The following is a 13,797-nucleotide window of genomic DNA, read 5'->3' on the forward strand; positions in this document are numbered from 1 at the left end:
TGAGTTCTGGTCATGTGACTGCATTGTGAAAAAACGGTGTGGAATCTATCAGAAAAGGTTGATCATCTAATAAGTATTCGTGTGTATTGCAAGGTTCTGGAATCATCAAAATGATAAGAAATTTGGCCAAATCTTTGCAGAGTTACAAGCACTGTACACAGAATGATGCATATGGGACTACACAAGCACATGGCAAACAAAAAACCTACCACCCCCCCCCCCCTCCCCGATTTTTATGATGTTACATGTCATATTTAGAATATGAAGGCATTTGAAGAGCCATGCTTTTCAGGGAACATGTTTAATCTGATGTTCTTCCACCCTTGCATAATGACAATGATAACGCTCACAAATTATTGTTTACCTCTTCCCAGAACTCAACCTTCTCTTTAAATATTCAAGGTAGTGTCTCCCCTTGCATAGCCATATATCAACAATCAAAGAAAGAAAATTAATCAGAGAAAGGCTTATTGTTTTTATTCTTTCCACTATGAACTGATTAATGAAAATTAATATCAAAGGAACTTTAAAACATCTATCATATGAATAGGGAATGTATAGTTCTTATGTGATTGTTTATGGCAGGAACATATAAACATTTCTAAAGACTGAAAACCACTACATCAATGAAAAACATCAATATCAACAGGATTAATTGGCAGGTTCTTTTGGGGGGAGGGTGGAGAGAGAGAGAGAGAGAACACAATATGTATTTTTTTAGTCCTTACAGGAAGGATTAATACTATAGACTTGCAGCTAATCAGAAAGCTGGATAAATATTCCTTTTAAGTGAGACAGATGAAAGTGGGGATGACATTAAATTTATTTTACATTATTACAAAAATATATATAATCTCCACAATAGTACAACGGTATGCACTTTATCCCTTTGGCACTCAACGTGTTTTCGTTTTATCTGTGAATACGTCTGCGGCGGCCCGGTAGCATTTCCTGCACAAAACTTGTTGTTGCACCGCAAAGCGTTCATCCGTTCAATTTTCGGAAAGCACAATAGTTAAAGGCGAATCGCACGGGAAAACGGACAGATTTCACCGTATTTGGCGAATGATCAATGATCATTATAGCGAGTTAATGAAGACAAAACTCATGTCCTGATGTCGAATTCGAAAGTAGCACTTTTTGCCTGCACTAAGTGCAACAGTAGACATCCGTTTGATGAATTATCACAGGGCCAACAACTGTGTAAGGTAAGCGATCATCGGCGAGACACTGCCCACTGCAAACAATGCAATATGACTCTTCCCGTAATGTGCGTCATGTGTAGGCCTATGCCGGGGGGCCGCGGCCACCAGAGAAGAAGTGTGTAATGTAGTCGAAGGAAAGGGAATGATCTTGGGTCACTCAGTCATGGAGTCTCAATTTTTATGTCTTTTTTGGTCTGTTTATGATGTTCTGATGTTTGGCCCTTGATCAATACATGTGATTTTATTGAAAAAAAGAGAGTTTAGTCGAGCTCTTTCATGAAATTTTGTCCGTTTCATTTCTTTGTGATGATGAGAATGTGATTGATGACTTGGATGATTTAGAATCTATAAAGACATAATGAATTTTGGGCGCTAGTTCAGAATCATATCCAGACTTTGTCCCGTAACTCTGGCGTGGAGATACCCTACTCAAACATACCAAAACTCAACCAAATCTTCATCCATTGTTCAAATAATGGTCATGATTTGAAAAATGAAAATTGTTTTGTTTCTTAACTTTTTGGAGTATTTTTCCTCAAAACAAAGACATTATAATATAAACTTTCTCGCAGGTTTCACGGCAAACCACTGGCATACCCTACAGACGGCTCAACGGTGCAGGTGATCGCGTGCGGGATGTTAGCGTTTACATAAATTTAATGAGGATCTGAGATTACAGTCGCTAATTTCATGCACACCCGCACCCACCGTCGTGGTAAAACTAAAGTACTTTAGATTTACAGTATTAAACTTTAGAGATGAAAAAAAGAAGAGGAAAGACGAGACAATACTACAGTATTACTATTAGGTGGCGTATGAACAGACACTGGAACCAAGTTTCAGACATTCTACTAGTCCGAGTCTTTGAGAGTCGGGAGTTTAAATATTATTAATGAAATGGTTTTGGATTTTCCTATTGTAATTTTTATGATCATTCACAACAGGAATGCAGAGGTGCTTATCCAGTTGTAAAATGTACCTACTGCAGAACAGAATTTCAACAAGAAAAGTAAGTATTTTCCCCATCTGTATCATTAGATTTTCAAGATTACAAATAGAAACAAAAATTGATTGATGGTCATTGCTGTTCCAATATTCATATTAGTGCTGTAGTCAAACGTTTAACCATCCGGTATCCGACCGCCCATGGCGGATTCCGTTTTCAATTGGACGGTTTCGTTTTCCCGATTTTTTTTTTTTTTTTTTTTTTTTTTTTTTTTTTTTTTTTTTTTTTTTAAAGTTTCGATTTATGCCCCTCCACCTGGCACTATGCCTGGCAATGTCTCCCAGCTCAGTAATCTGTGTGTTGACTCACCACTCCAAAACTAGAACAACACTCCAATTTGTCTGTCATCTTGGTTTGAAAGTAATCTTTGTAATAGATCTCATCATCTCAATATGTAGTTTATAATAATAATTCATCCAACTTTTACACAAGGTTCTGTCCTAGGTCCTCTACTGTTTTTAATTTACATTAATAATCTTACACATTCTTCTAAAAACAACATTGTTACTATTATTTGTTACAAGTTCACAAGCACAAATCGGCCCCTTTAAATGCACCTCGCAGTTAAATGAAAGTTGCCGACAGAGTCTGTAAAAAAAATAAAAAAATAAAAAAATAAATAAAACTATTTTTTTTATTTTTTTTTTAAATCGTTTAACCGAAAACCGTCCGGTTTTGACTGGCGGTTAAACAGAATTGGAGATATCCGTGATGTTACAGCACTAATTCATATATTTCTTAATTGAAATTAACCTGAAATTAAATGAGCAAATTTATCAATTTCAACCTTCAGGGCTCTCTTGTAAAGAGGTCTTTTTTTTAAATGCACAGAATAAATAAATAAGATACATTTGTAAACAAAAAAGTATGTACATGTACATTATTGTATTTCTAAAATTCTTATCTATATGCCTTTATCAGAAACAAATTAGTGTGTTTACAAACGAGCTAAAATAAAATCATTGAATGTACAATGTTGGCCTCTGCAGTGACTCGTATCAATCTACCTTTTCCTCATTATTTTTCTTTCTACAGTAAAAGCAGCACAAATGCCATCTGCAAAAAGTGTGCACAGAATGTCAAGACATATGGCACGGTGAGTTAATGTCATAAGTGATTGCAATGATCGTTTCAGGGGGCACGATGTAAGGGGGATTCCGGGGCTTGATCCAGGAGGCTTTAGTTTTGCCATTCAAGATCATATATGCCACTTGAATGGGATATTTTATTTGTTGATTTTTCAATGTGCAATAGTTAAAGTCCCACTGCACTATTTGTAGCTCCTTGCGCCCTGTATATAGCAAACCATGCCTAAGCAGTACCTGTTGGTTCCCCATGATCCCCTTTTTCTTATGTTAATTTAGAGCTGATTTGATGAGATAAACACCTGTCAGGGACCATGCAGGGAGGTCTACCGGTAATCCCTCCTGGCCAAACTAGTGCAGATAAGTTTTAAAGCTGTTAAAATGATATAAATATCACAACATTATCTGAAGAAGAAAAACAAATGTCAAGAGCAATATAATTTTTGTGTTAGTGTGACACAATGAGTATCATGTACCAGTGCAAATATTAACTCTCAGCTGCCATTCAGATTATTGCTACATGAATGTGTATGACTATCGTCCATTTTGTTTATTCTCACATTTATGAATTACTTTGTATATAAGTTGTGAATAATTTGAATGAAAGCCAATGTATCCAATTGAAACAATATTTAAACATATTTGTGGCTTACACCCAGTAAATAAGATCGATTGATCGATCTGTATTGAAAAACAAGTCGGAAAAAATCTTGGAATCTTGTTTTTCAATACAGATCGATCAATCGATCTTGTTAACTGGGTGCAAGCCACAAATGTGTTTAAATAATTGAAATTTCTCCCAGGAAGCATTACATTTATAAAAAAAAATGAAACAATATTATTACTACATTGTACTTCAATGTTTTCTCAAATATTCAATCTATCTATCTACAGCCCAAGCCTTGTGAGTACTGCAACGTGATAGCGGCCTTCATCGGGAACAAGTGTCAGAGGTGTTCCAACTCTGAGAAGAAGTATGGCCCACCCCACACATGTGAACAGTGTAAACAAAAGTGTGCTTTTGACAGGAAGGATGAGAGGAAAAAGGTAATGATGGTGGCTTCCTGAGTAGGTCTAGTAGATATCATAACATGGGGTCATTAGGTTTCCTTTTGGAAATCTTATAGGATTCATGTGGATTCTAGAAAATCACGATTCCATTCAATGTCCTGTCCAACATATTTCATTAAAAAATGAAGACATTTTTGATATGACCATTGAATAATAGTACTTTCTGGTATCATTACCATTATTTATAGTCATATTCAGAGATTTTAAAAATGAATTCATAGATGAAATATGTGGATAAATGTCATATGTCATTTTGGACACTTTGCATAGAATTGGCTAAAGGAACATTGTATTTCTGTTATTGTTGATAGTTTGAGATCATTGGAAGCCAGAGACTTATGTCCTTTTTTTTATAGCCGTTTATGAGAACGAATTTAAATACTTATGCTATTTCAGAGTTTAGATCCTTGGAGCTTCTGAAGACTTTTATGGGAATAAGTTTCAAAAACCTAATACGTGTTTAAGATCATTAAAGTTATAGAATTGTTTTTCTTTTCTAAGCCTTTCAAGAGAATACTTTTAAAGGAAAGTGTATATGGCATTGCAAAATGCAAACAGTATTGTGTGAATGATATTTGATAATCTGACAGCTCAAATTTGTCAAAAGACTAAATATTGGAATTTTGTGTGCTCTCTTTCTCTCACATGTCTCCCCCTCCCTTTCAATTTCTCTTTCCATTGCTCTTTTGTATACGATGGTGAAATGATCTTTTGTCACCGTTTGATTTATAAATAAGATTTTGTCAGTCCTTTGGCTTATTCATACAAGCAACTTAAGTCTTTCTCAATAGTACAACTGACTTCTAGCTTTCTTGGTCCATACCCTTCAATCCATATTTTAACAGGTTGATGGCAAGTTGTTATGCTGGTTATGCACATTATCATACAAACGGGTACTTCAGAAAGCAAAGAAGCGAAAATATGACTTGACCAACCGGGAACACCATCGGAATTCCTCCAGCGATGGCGGGACAAGAGGCAGTAACAATGGCGGAGGCAATGTGGGAGGCGGCTCTGGAGGAGGCGGGGGAGCAACAGGGAACGGAGGGGGTGGGACCAACACACCCTCAGCACTGACTCCTACTGGCAATCCCACCGCTGCCACCAATCAGAACACTGCATCACCTCTTAAGAACAGGAACCGTGACACACCTACCTCAATGGGCCGGAACAACCGCCCTGAGAACTCATCTTCAGGGGGTGGTAGTGGTGGTGGCTCGGGGTCAGGGGGCCTGTTTGGTCGAGATTCATCGGCCTCGAGAGAAGGCAGGGACAGAGACAGGGGTGGGGGAGGTGAGAAGGACAGGGATAGGACCAGAGATAGGAATCGTGATAGAGACAGGGATAAGGACAAGAAAGAGGATCATCGGCATCATAAATCAAAGGCCAACGACAAGAAACAGTAAGTGTGGTCTGCTAATATTCCGACACAAGTTTCATGCATGGTTGTTTAATACATAACTCCTATTACCCAGCCTACAATAATTTCATGGGTGAGACTAGTTTAGGGATGCTTTTCATTTTCAGCTCTTCAGCTTGTACCTCAGTACCAGCCTCTTAAGTGCGGTGCTGCCCCAAGATTAATCTCTTAATCGTTCAGAAGTACAGTAACCCAAATATAGTGTTTCTTATTACTGGTATGTCAAATACTTACGTACCCACTCCATTGATCTTGTATGGAAGATTTATGTCAATGAACTTCAGACAGGATATCGTCTTCAGTCAAGCATTTTGAGATTTTATCATCCATTTCAAGCTGATTGATATTATGATTATCATCTTTTATGCTGTTTTAAGTAACTCTCTCTCTCTCGCTCTCTTACTTTTTATCTGTCTCATGTTTTGTGTTTCTATTAATCTGTCATCTCTGTATGCATGTTTCTCCTTTCTCTCATTCACACATTCTCCCTCTCTTTCTATCTCTCTCTCTCTCTTTGTCTATCTCTTCCTTTTCCTTTCTATTTATATTTTCAGAACACTCCATGAACCCGAGGTCAAGAGGACCAAATCAGAACACTCCAGTAACGGTGCCTTGCCATCCGCGTAAGTTTGTCAAATATCTCTTCAATTCTTGCTCCTTCATTAATGGTAGACCAGGGGGATGTTTCACAGAACTTGTCATCAGTGACAAATGACAGTATTTGTTATAAGTTACTGAAATCTTTGCTTCTGATTGGTTATCAGCAGATTTTTCACTGACTTTTTTCATTTGTCATTGAAAAAAGGCTTTGTGAAACGGGCGCCTGTAATTCTGATACCTACGTCAGAGATCATACAAGTGTATCTTTCTTTAAGATAGGATGTGTTTACAAGTTATATATTTTCATACCAAAGCATAGCGATTTGTTTGTACTTGTAAATATGATTGGAAAATTTGGGCAAATACTTACAGTGTCTCAAATGTTTACTGGTTTTGCATTATGTAATGATTTTATATTCGTAGCAGGTCCTTTATTAAAGGCATAGATGATTTTTGGCATGAGAATTCACCAAATACATATGAAATCAAGTTGCAATAATTATATCTTATCTTAATAGTACAGTGAGATAAAGATTACAGGGAACACAATTTTAAAGCTAAAGTTGTTTGATTTCAATCTCCTACGAAAAATAAACAAGTGGATCACGACACGGTGTGAGTATTCCTGTTCAATTACGTCACAAATTTGATATTCTTCTATGCGTATGTCTTATGTATGACTTAAGAAATAGAGTATTAAATATTTATAGTATGTTTGACAATGGGTTTGGTTAGGTTTAGGTAAGAGTGAGTTTTAGGTTGGATGCAGGTTTAAAATTAGTAACTCCGTTAGTGTTAAAAATTGACCACAAAGCAATTGTCAATGGTGCTTGTCTCATGCAATCCTTTCCCTAAAAGTGACTTGGTAACATTACCTCAGATTCTGAAACAAAATCCTGGATTTAGCTCATGCTGCAATCATAATTATAAACCTTTAGGTCAGTCCAGAATCCCATGACTTTTACAAGCCTGTCTGAATATCAAGATATTTATGATCGGAAATCGAAAAATTTCATTTTACATTTTCTTAACGGTTTTTATAATACTACAGTGTAGTGGGGAAAATGAGTATGGTAAATTCGGTCACTCAAAGATTTTTACTTTTTTGAGGCACTTCATGATCATTTTGAAGCGCAAATTTTTTAGGGCTTCAACATTACACCATATCACAGACACCGATAACACGTAGGGCCATGCATCTCAGATTTAAATTGTTAAACTATGCCTTTAAAAATAGGATGTGTCATTTATTTCTTGCTCAGATCGTCAAAGACAGACATGACCTTTATCGACCCAGGTAACACAGACCACATGGTGGCCATGACACAGCTCAGAGAACAAGTAGCCTCATTGAAGAAAGTCTTATCAGAGAAGGAGAAGGCCATTCTGGAGAAAGATAAGAAGGTATGGTAACACAGCCATCTCTTCTTGAAAACATGTATCCTTGGGTTCCAATTGTGGAATTAATTTCATGATTGGATGCATAGCGTGCAAACAACTGTATTTATGCAACCTTTTATTACAAATATTCTCATCTTTTGACCTAACACACCTTTTCCCTCAATTTCAGTCAAGCATTGAAGAGTGCCTCAATGCTCCCATGCTGCAACTTTTTTCAAAAATTATATTTTTCCAATTTTGTTGTTTTCTTGTCTGTAGAGGGCGATATTTTGAAACAGAGAAAACATTTGGCACCACCTTAGGGATGTACACAGTAATGAATGTTACATCACTGAAAGTATGAATATCAGTTAACGACTGACAGATGATGCGTTCACCGCTCATAGCATTACATATCTACCCTTGGGAGGGAAGTTTGTGAAAATAAACGGTATTCCCAAAGCAGCTCTTTTGTCTAGCTGCCTATGTTCCAAGTAATCCTAAATGGGTTAATGTCCCATTACTCCTCTATACTTATTTGCCAACATTTATATATTATTGTGATAATATACTTCATTGTGATAATATACTACAGTTACAAAAAAAATATATTTATATTTATTGTTTTAGTGTAATTGCATGTATTTCTTTGTACATTTTTATCTACATGACTGTGTAGTCCTGTATATTGTTCTTTAATTGTTTTTAATTGAATAAATCTTTAAAAAATGAACAAGTAACCTGGACTTACTTTGTATTTCCCTTGGTTGTGTTTTGTTTTTTTAACCAAAAAAGGCGATATTGAAAAAAAAGTAAATATATATACTAGTATTACAGTTTACAGGAAAAAATTTGCTGAAGTTTCTGATTACACATAATATTGCTTACTTTGAATTATTTCAGTTGACAGAGTTGAAAGCCATTCAGATGCAGATTGAAAAAGATCTCAGGGCAAAACTACAGACGCTTCAAAAAGATCACCAGGACACGGTAGATGACTTACAGGTCAGTATTAAAGCCCCACTGCACTACTTGAAGCTACTTGCGCTCTCTTTATAGCAAACAGTGCCTGAGCGGTACATGTTGGTCCCCCACGGTCCCCTTTTTCTTAAGTTAATTGAGAGCTGATTTGATGTGATAAGTTTCTGTGGTGACCACACAGGGAGGTCTAATCCCTTCTGGCCAAACTAGTGCAGATAGGCTTTAACTTCAAGCTCCTTTCTTATCTGCCTTTTGTTATCAGAGTTCCCAGAATGATTCTAAGAAAGATTGAAAAGTCTTGGAACAATATATTTCCACACCTTGATAATTATTGTAAAAAAAGGGAAACTACCAAGGAATTCTGTCAAGGAAATATTTCAGAGTTTTATAAGAAATGCAACAAAATAATGATCACAGCCACAGGGCAGGTGGTGTTGTTTGAACAGTTCTGATTTATAATAATAATAATAATAATAATAATAGCCTAATAGTCCACTCCAAATTTTATTAAACCAAAAGGGAAATTCTTTTTGCCCAATTGATCGTGAGCCCGGCAGCCACTGAGCAGCGCCAGGTCGACGTTACTCTATCCCTTATTGTTGAACGCCAAACAAGGTAGCAACAACTCCCATCTTTTAACGTCTTTTGGTATGACGCGGCCGGAGTTCGAACCCACGACCTCCTGGTTGTGTGGCGGACGCTCTACTGACTGAGCCAACACTCCGGTATGATGTTGTGGAGAAAAAGGGTCGTTAATTGTTTTTTAATGATTAAATTACTGTTGAAAAGTAATGTAAAGTGGATTTTATTGTTTGAGAAAGCACAGGAATCCCTTATAAATAACCTTGTAAGCATTGTCATTTGGCAAAATTTCAAGCCTCTTTTATCGACTTCAGGCTGGAAAATCTGTTCTGACGTGTTGGAATTTCTTTTGTTGAAGGGCCTTTTTTAGCATGGGTTTCTAGGTAAAAAAATGTATTCTATATTTAAATTTTAGCAAATTTTGAAAAACAAAGACAAATGCATCATTTTGTTTCATATCTGTATGCCGAAAAATAAATAATGTAACAATATTACCAATTGTTGCAATACATATTTATTGCAAGTAACATACTTTTGGTTTTTATCTCCAAACCTTCCCTTTTCAGACTAAAAACAGGGCGCTCACAAAGCAGGTGGCCCAGCTGTCCAAGTCCTCTAAAGACAGGGACAAAGAGAAAGAGAAAGAAAAAGAAAAAATGATAATGTGATATATAAACAATGGATACTTACACCCAATCAGGAGTGGAGTGGGTGCTTATAACACAGATGTGATTGACTAATCATCATGAAGGCATTATGGGTACAGTGATAAATGGCTAGCACCGTCGAAGAATGGATGCAAGGCCAAGGGAGCAGAGCAAGGACTTCAGTATGAGTATTGTCATCTTTCAGGGGGTTTCTCACCATAGCTATTTGAGAGAGGGTTAGTTGTGTCAACGGAAGTTGCTCCAGATTTGTCAATCATTTCATGGAGACTCGAATAGATCCCTCGCTTAGAGATTGTACATTTGAGAGAAGCATATCGAGTTACATGATGTAACCTATGAGCATTGGCCTGTACTCGTGTCGCAACTATCTCTTGCAGTTCGCTATGGTTTCTCGCCATCAAAAGAAGATCGTTGAATCGATTATCCCTCCAGGAAATGTGTGGGATTCCAATCAGGAGAGTTAGGAGAGTTTTCAAGTTTTATTATATTTTGTAGTGTTTTTATGTAGTGTCTTCCCCCTCGCCCCTTTCTTCCTACCTGCCATCTTCCACCTTGTCCCGCTCTGCACAGCTGACAGTAGCTTCGCTAATAATAATAATAATATGCCATCCTTGTATAGCGCATGTCACCTTATGAGATAGCATCCATTTGCACTTCCAAAGGACTTTGGATATTGTCACCCTGGCTTAGACTTCAGCAACCATAGCACTCAGTGCATTGAAAGAATAAACTCAATTCGAGTGTGTAAAATGTAGATTAAATGTCTTGCCAATGGACGTTTGTGCTGCTGCAGGGATTTGAACCCTGTGCCTTGTGGTTTACAGTCCATAGACTTCTCTAATAGACCACAGCACCTCTACACAGTCAGCATATACTGCTACAATAGATTTATACTTATAGTTAGGCCTTAAAGGGCAATCAAACCCTTGCAATGGAAGCAGAAAAATAAGACAAAAACAGAATGGCAAACGTTCGATATAAATTAGGCCAATAACAAGGGAATGATGAATGTTTGAAATATAAGATCAGTAAATCCATGCTAATCTCAATTTGGCAATTTGGTCAGTTGATAGTGATATAGTCAGGAGACGACTCTCCCATTTTTATTTTATTATTATGTTCTTCTCATAAATGCCGTCTCCCTTCAGGGCACTACTCAAAATGTATTATAGACAGTATGATATTATTGGTGCTCTAAAATGAAAAGACCCTTTTGAAGAAAAAAAATGATATTTTGATAATTTATGGTTGAAACAAATGGGAAAGTAGTCCGGCACTTCGTCATAGTAACATTACTGATTCAGCCAGTTTGAAGTTACCATGCATATAGAGATTTCAACTTTCAAAAATTCATTACTTTCTTATATTTCTCACCCAATTTAATTCACACTTTCATCAGTTTGATTCAATGATTTTTCTGATTTATTATAGAGCAGTTGTCAAGGCTGGATTTCCCTTTTAAGTTGCCTGCTTTCTATGAGAGATTTCCTAAAAACAATTTTTTAAGTTATTATTTCTTATACATCTCAAAGCAATGAGTGAATCCCTATTGTAATCATTTTGTTCCAGCAAATTTTGCCAATTTACATAACATTTTGCCAACAATTTAATATAATCCCATTTATTTCAAGTTGCTGAAAATGTGCACCTCTTCATAAAGCAGGTCTTAGCAATTGTCACTACTTAAAAGAAATTGTGTGATATGAATACCTCAGCTTCTTTTTCCATCTCTAGGATTGGATCCTTTCAATTCATGCCAAGTTCTAGAGACCTGTTTTTGATTGGAACTTTTTCCAAAGTGATACCTTTGCTTTTAAAGTGGCTGTTATCTTAGCACTTTGTACACCATATGAATATTCATAGATGGCCAAGATGCGTTTAAGCTGCAAGTTGGAATTGTACACACTCAAAGAGGGGTTCCATATAAAAGTGATTTGTACTTTGGTATGCTGCTCACCAACATGAACGACTCATCAGTTCATAGCTTTTTTTAATATTTATTTTTACTGTGTATAATTTTTAATTCTCACAGTAAAACCACTCTCCAAGTATGGCGTAATAACTCAAGTTTGAACAGTAAAATTGTATTGTGAAGTATGCGAGAAAGGGTTTGATTCCATAGGTGATTTCCCAACTGACTTACATGTAAGTCATTTGAGGTTTTATGATCTACTTTTAGATGTGTAATATTGTAATTGTATAAAGAGCAAAAATGAAATGTAGATTTTGTATATGTATGCATTTATCAAACAATCTTTTCTCATATTTTTGTAACAACGCAATCTTTCATATTTGTAAACATTAAGATGTCGTAAAGAAGAGAGAGCTTAGATGTTTAGAATAAGTGTCATTTCTCCAACTTTTGAATTACCAACTTGTGTGTGTTGTCAAGTTCAAATACATTTAGTAAAATAATATTTGCAATTCAATGGGTTTTTTAATAAATATTTCCAAGCAATGCCCATTTTTATTTACTCTACAAATCCAGGTATTGTATGTTTCATGTTGACATTTACAGGTCTTTGCACAAATGTATCAGTTATCTGTATGCTCATCTTCATATTCAGGTGCAATTTAAATGGAATGAGAAACTTTGAACTTCTGGTCATTTTTAACAGGGACAGATAGCCAGGATTTTAATTTTGATGTCATTTTAAAGACTTTAGATAATCAATAGTCTATCCTTGGTTATAAGAAATGGAAATGGTTTAAACAATGGGAATACTACTGACTTGTATTTGAGTTTCAAAACTCTGCTTCTTTTTCATTACTTCTCTTGGGTGTCAAGTTGTCGACAGTAAGTACTGGTAACAACTTTGAAATTAATTTGCAAACTTTCTCATGTTTCATTCTATTTACAGTTAAACAATCTTTCAGATTTTTCAGATACAGCAGTTTGTAGAATATCTCATCCCTGTATCATGAAAGATTGTTTTCCTTCTTATGAGGACATGTAACCTTATTGGTATATTTCTAATTTCTAACAAAATATCAATGCTCCTCGAGTCCTGTGTGTCAAGGACATGTTTCCTGTCACAAAAATCCACAGAAATTGAATTTCTTGTAACAAAAGTATTTAAAAGTAGGTAAGCCTTTTTAAATGCATATTTATATCTCCTCTAATGGATTAATGTTGTTTTCATTTGATTTTGACCAAAGACATACAATGTATCTTTTACTTTAAAATGGCATATTAGTTGGTGTATTTCCCTCTAGAATTCTTTGTCATTGTCATGTCTTTGCTACTAGGTGTGCTTATTTGGAACGGTTTGTCAATGATTCATTAGTTACACTTAATTTTTTTCTAATTATTGTTCTAAATTTGATGCCGGTAATCTGTGTTTTCTACAGGTAAAGTCATTCAGGCATTGAGATTCATTTGATTAATGGTAATTTGAAAAATATCACCTAATGTTTCCTGATCAGAAAATTTGCATTTTCAAGACCCGAGATAAACATGTACCGGTTTGTGAAACCAGCCAATTTAATTGTATCTAGGACACTGAACCAATGGCCATCAAATAAGACCTGGGCCCCATTTCACAAAACTTGGTCATCAGTGACAAATGACAGCAGATCTGTCCTTCATTTTTGTCATTTCTCATTGAAAAAAGGTTTTTGTGCGACTGGTCCCTATTATTTCTTCTGTCGGAATAGATGAAGCTACTCTTCTGTGACATTTGAAAAGGTACCTTGCAAAAAAAAATAATGGTTTATTGATTTTAAATGGTTTATTGATTTTAAATGACACAGGTAATGCCAAGTACTTAATAATGATAACAGGTGAAAAAGATCATGG

The 13,797-nt window shown here is 35.8% G+C and overlaps 1 protein-coding gene across 2 annotated transcripts; it reads left to right on the top strand.

Annotated features, from left to right (window-relative positions):
• The first annotated feature begins 976 nt into the window (after positions 1–976).
• On the top strand, positions 977–13,457 carry LOC580179 (protein FAM76A). Of its 2 annotated transcripts, XM_780252.5 has the most exons (9): positions 977–1,208; positions 2,150–2,214; positions 3,247–3,307; positions 4,191–4,343; positions 5,213–5,769; positions 6,342–6,410; positions 7,650–7,791; positions 8,671–8,772; positions 9,897–13,457. In XM_780252.5, the coding sequence occupies exons 1-9, from the start codon at positions 1,116–1,118 to the stop codon at positions 9,996–9,998; spliced, it is 1,344 nt and encodes a 447-aa protein (XP_785345.2). In that variant the 5' UTR covers positions 977–1,115; the 3' UTR covers positions 9,999–13,457. The 2 variants fall into 2 exon arrangements, with proteins under 2 accessions (XP_785345.2, XP_030851140.1); XM_030995280.1 differs by lacking the exon at positions 2,150–2,214 and having other exon boundaries at positions 978–1,208.
• The last annotated feature ends 340 nt before the right edge of the window (positions 13,458–13,797 follow it).

This window comes from Strongylocentrotus purpuratus, unplaced genomic scaffold (genome assembly GCF_000002235.5).
Source record: "Strongylocentrotus purpuratus isolate Spur 01 unplaced genomic scaffold, Spur_5.0 spur5_scaffold_21, whole genome shotgun sequence".
Lineage (NCBI taxonomy): Eukaryota > Metazoa > Echinodermata > Echinoidea > Camarodonta > Strongylocentrotidae > Strongylocentrotus > Strongylocentrotus purpuratus.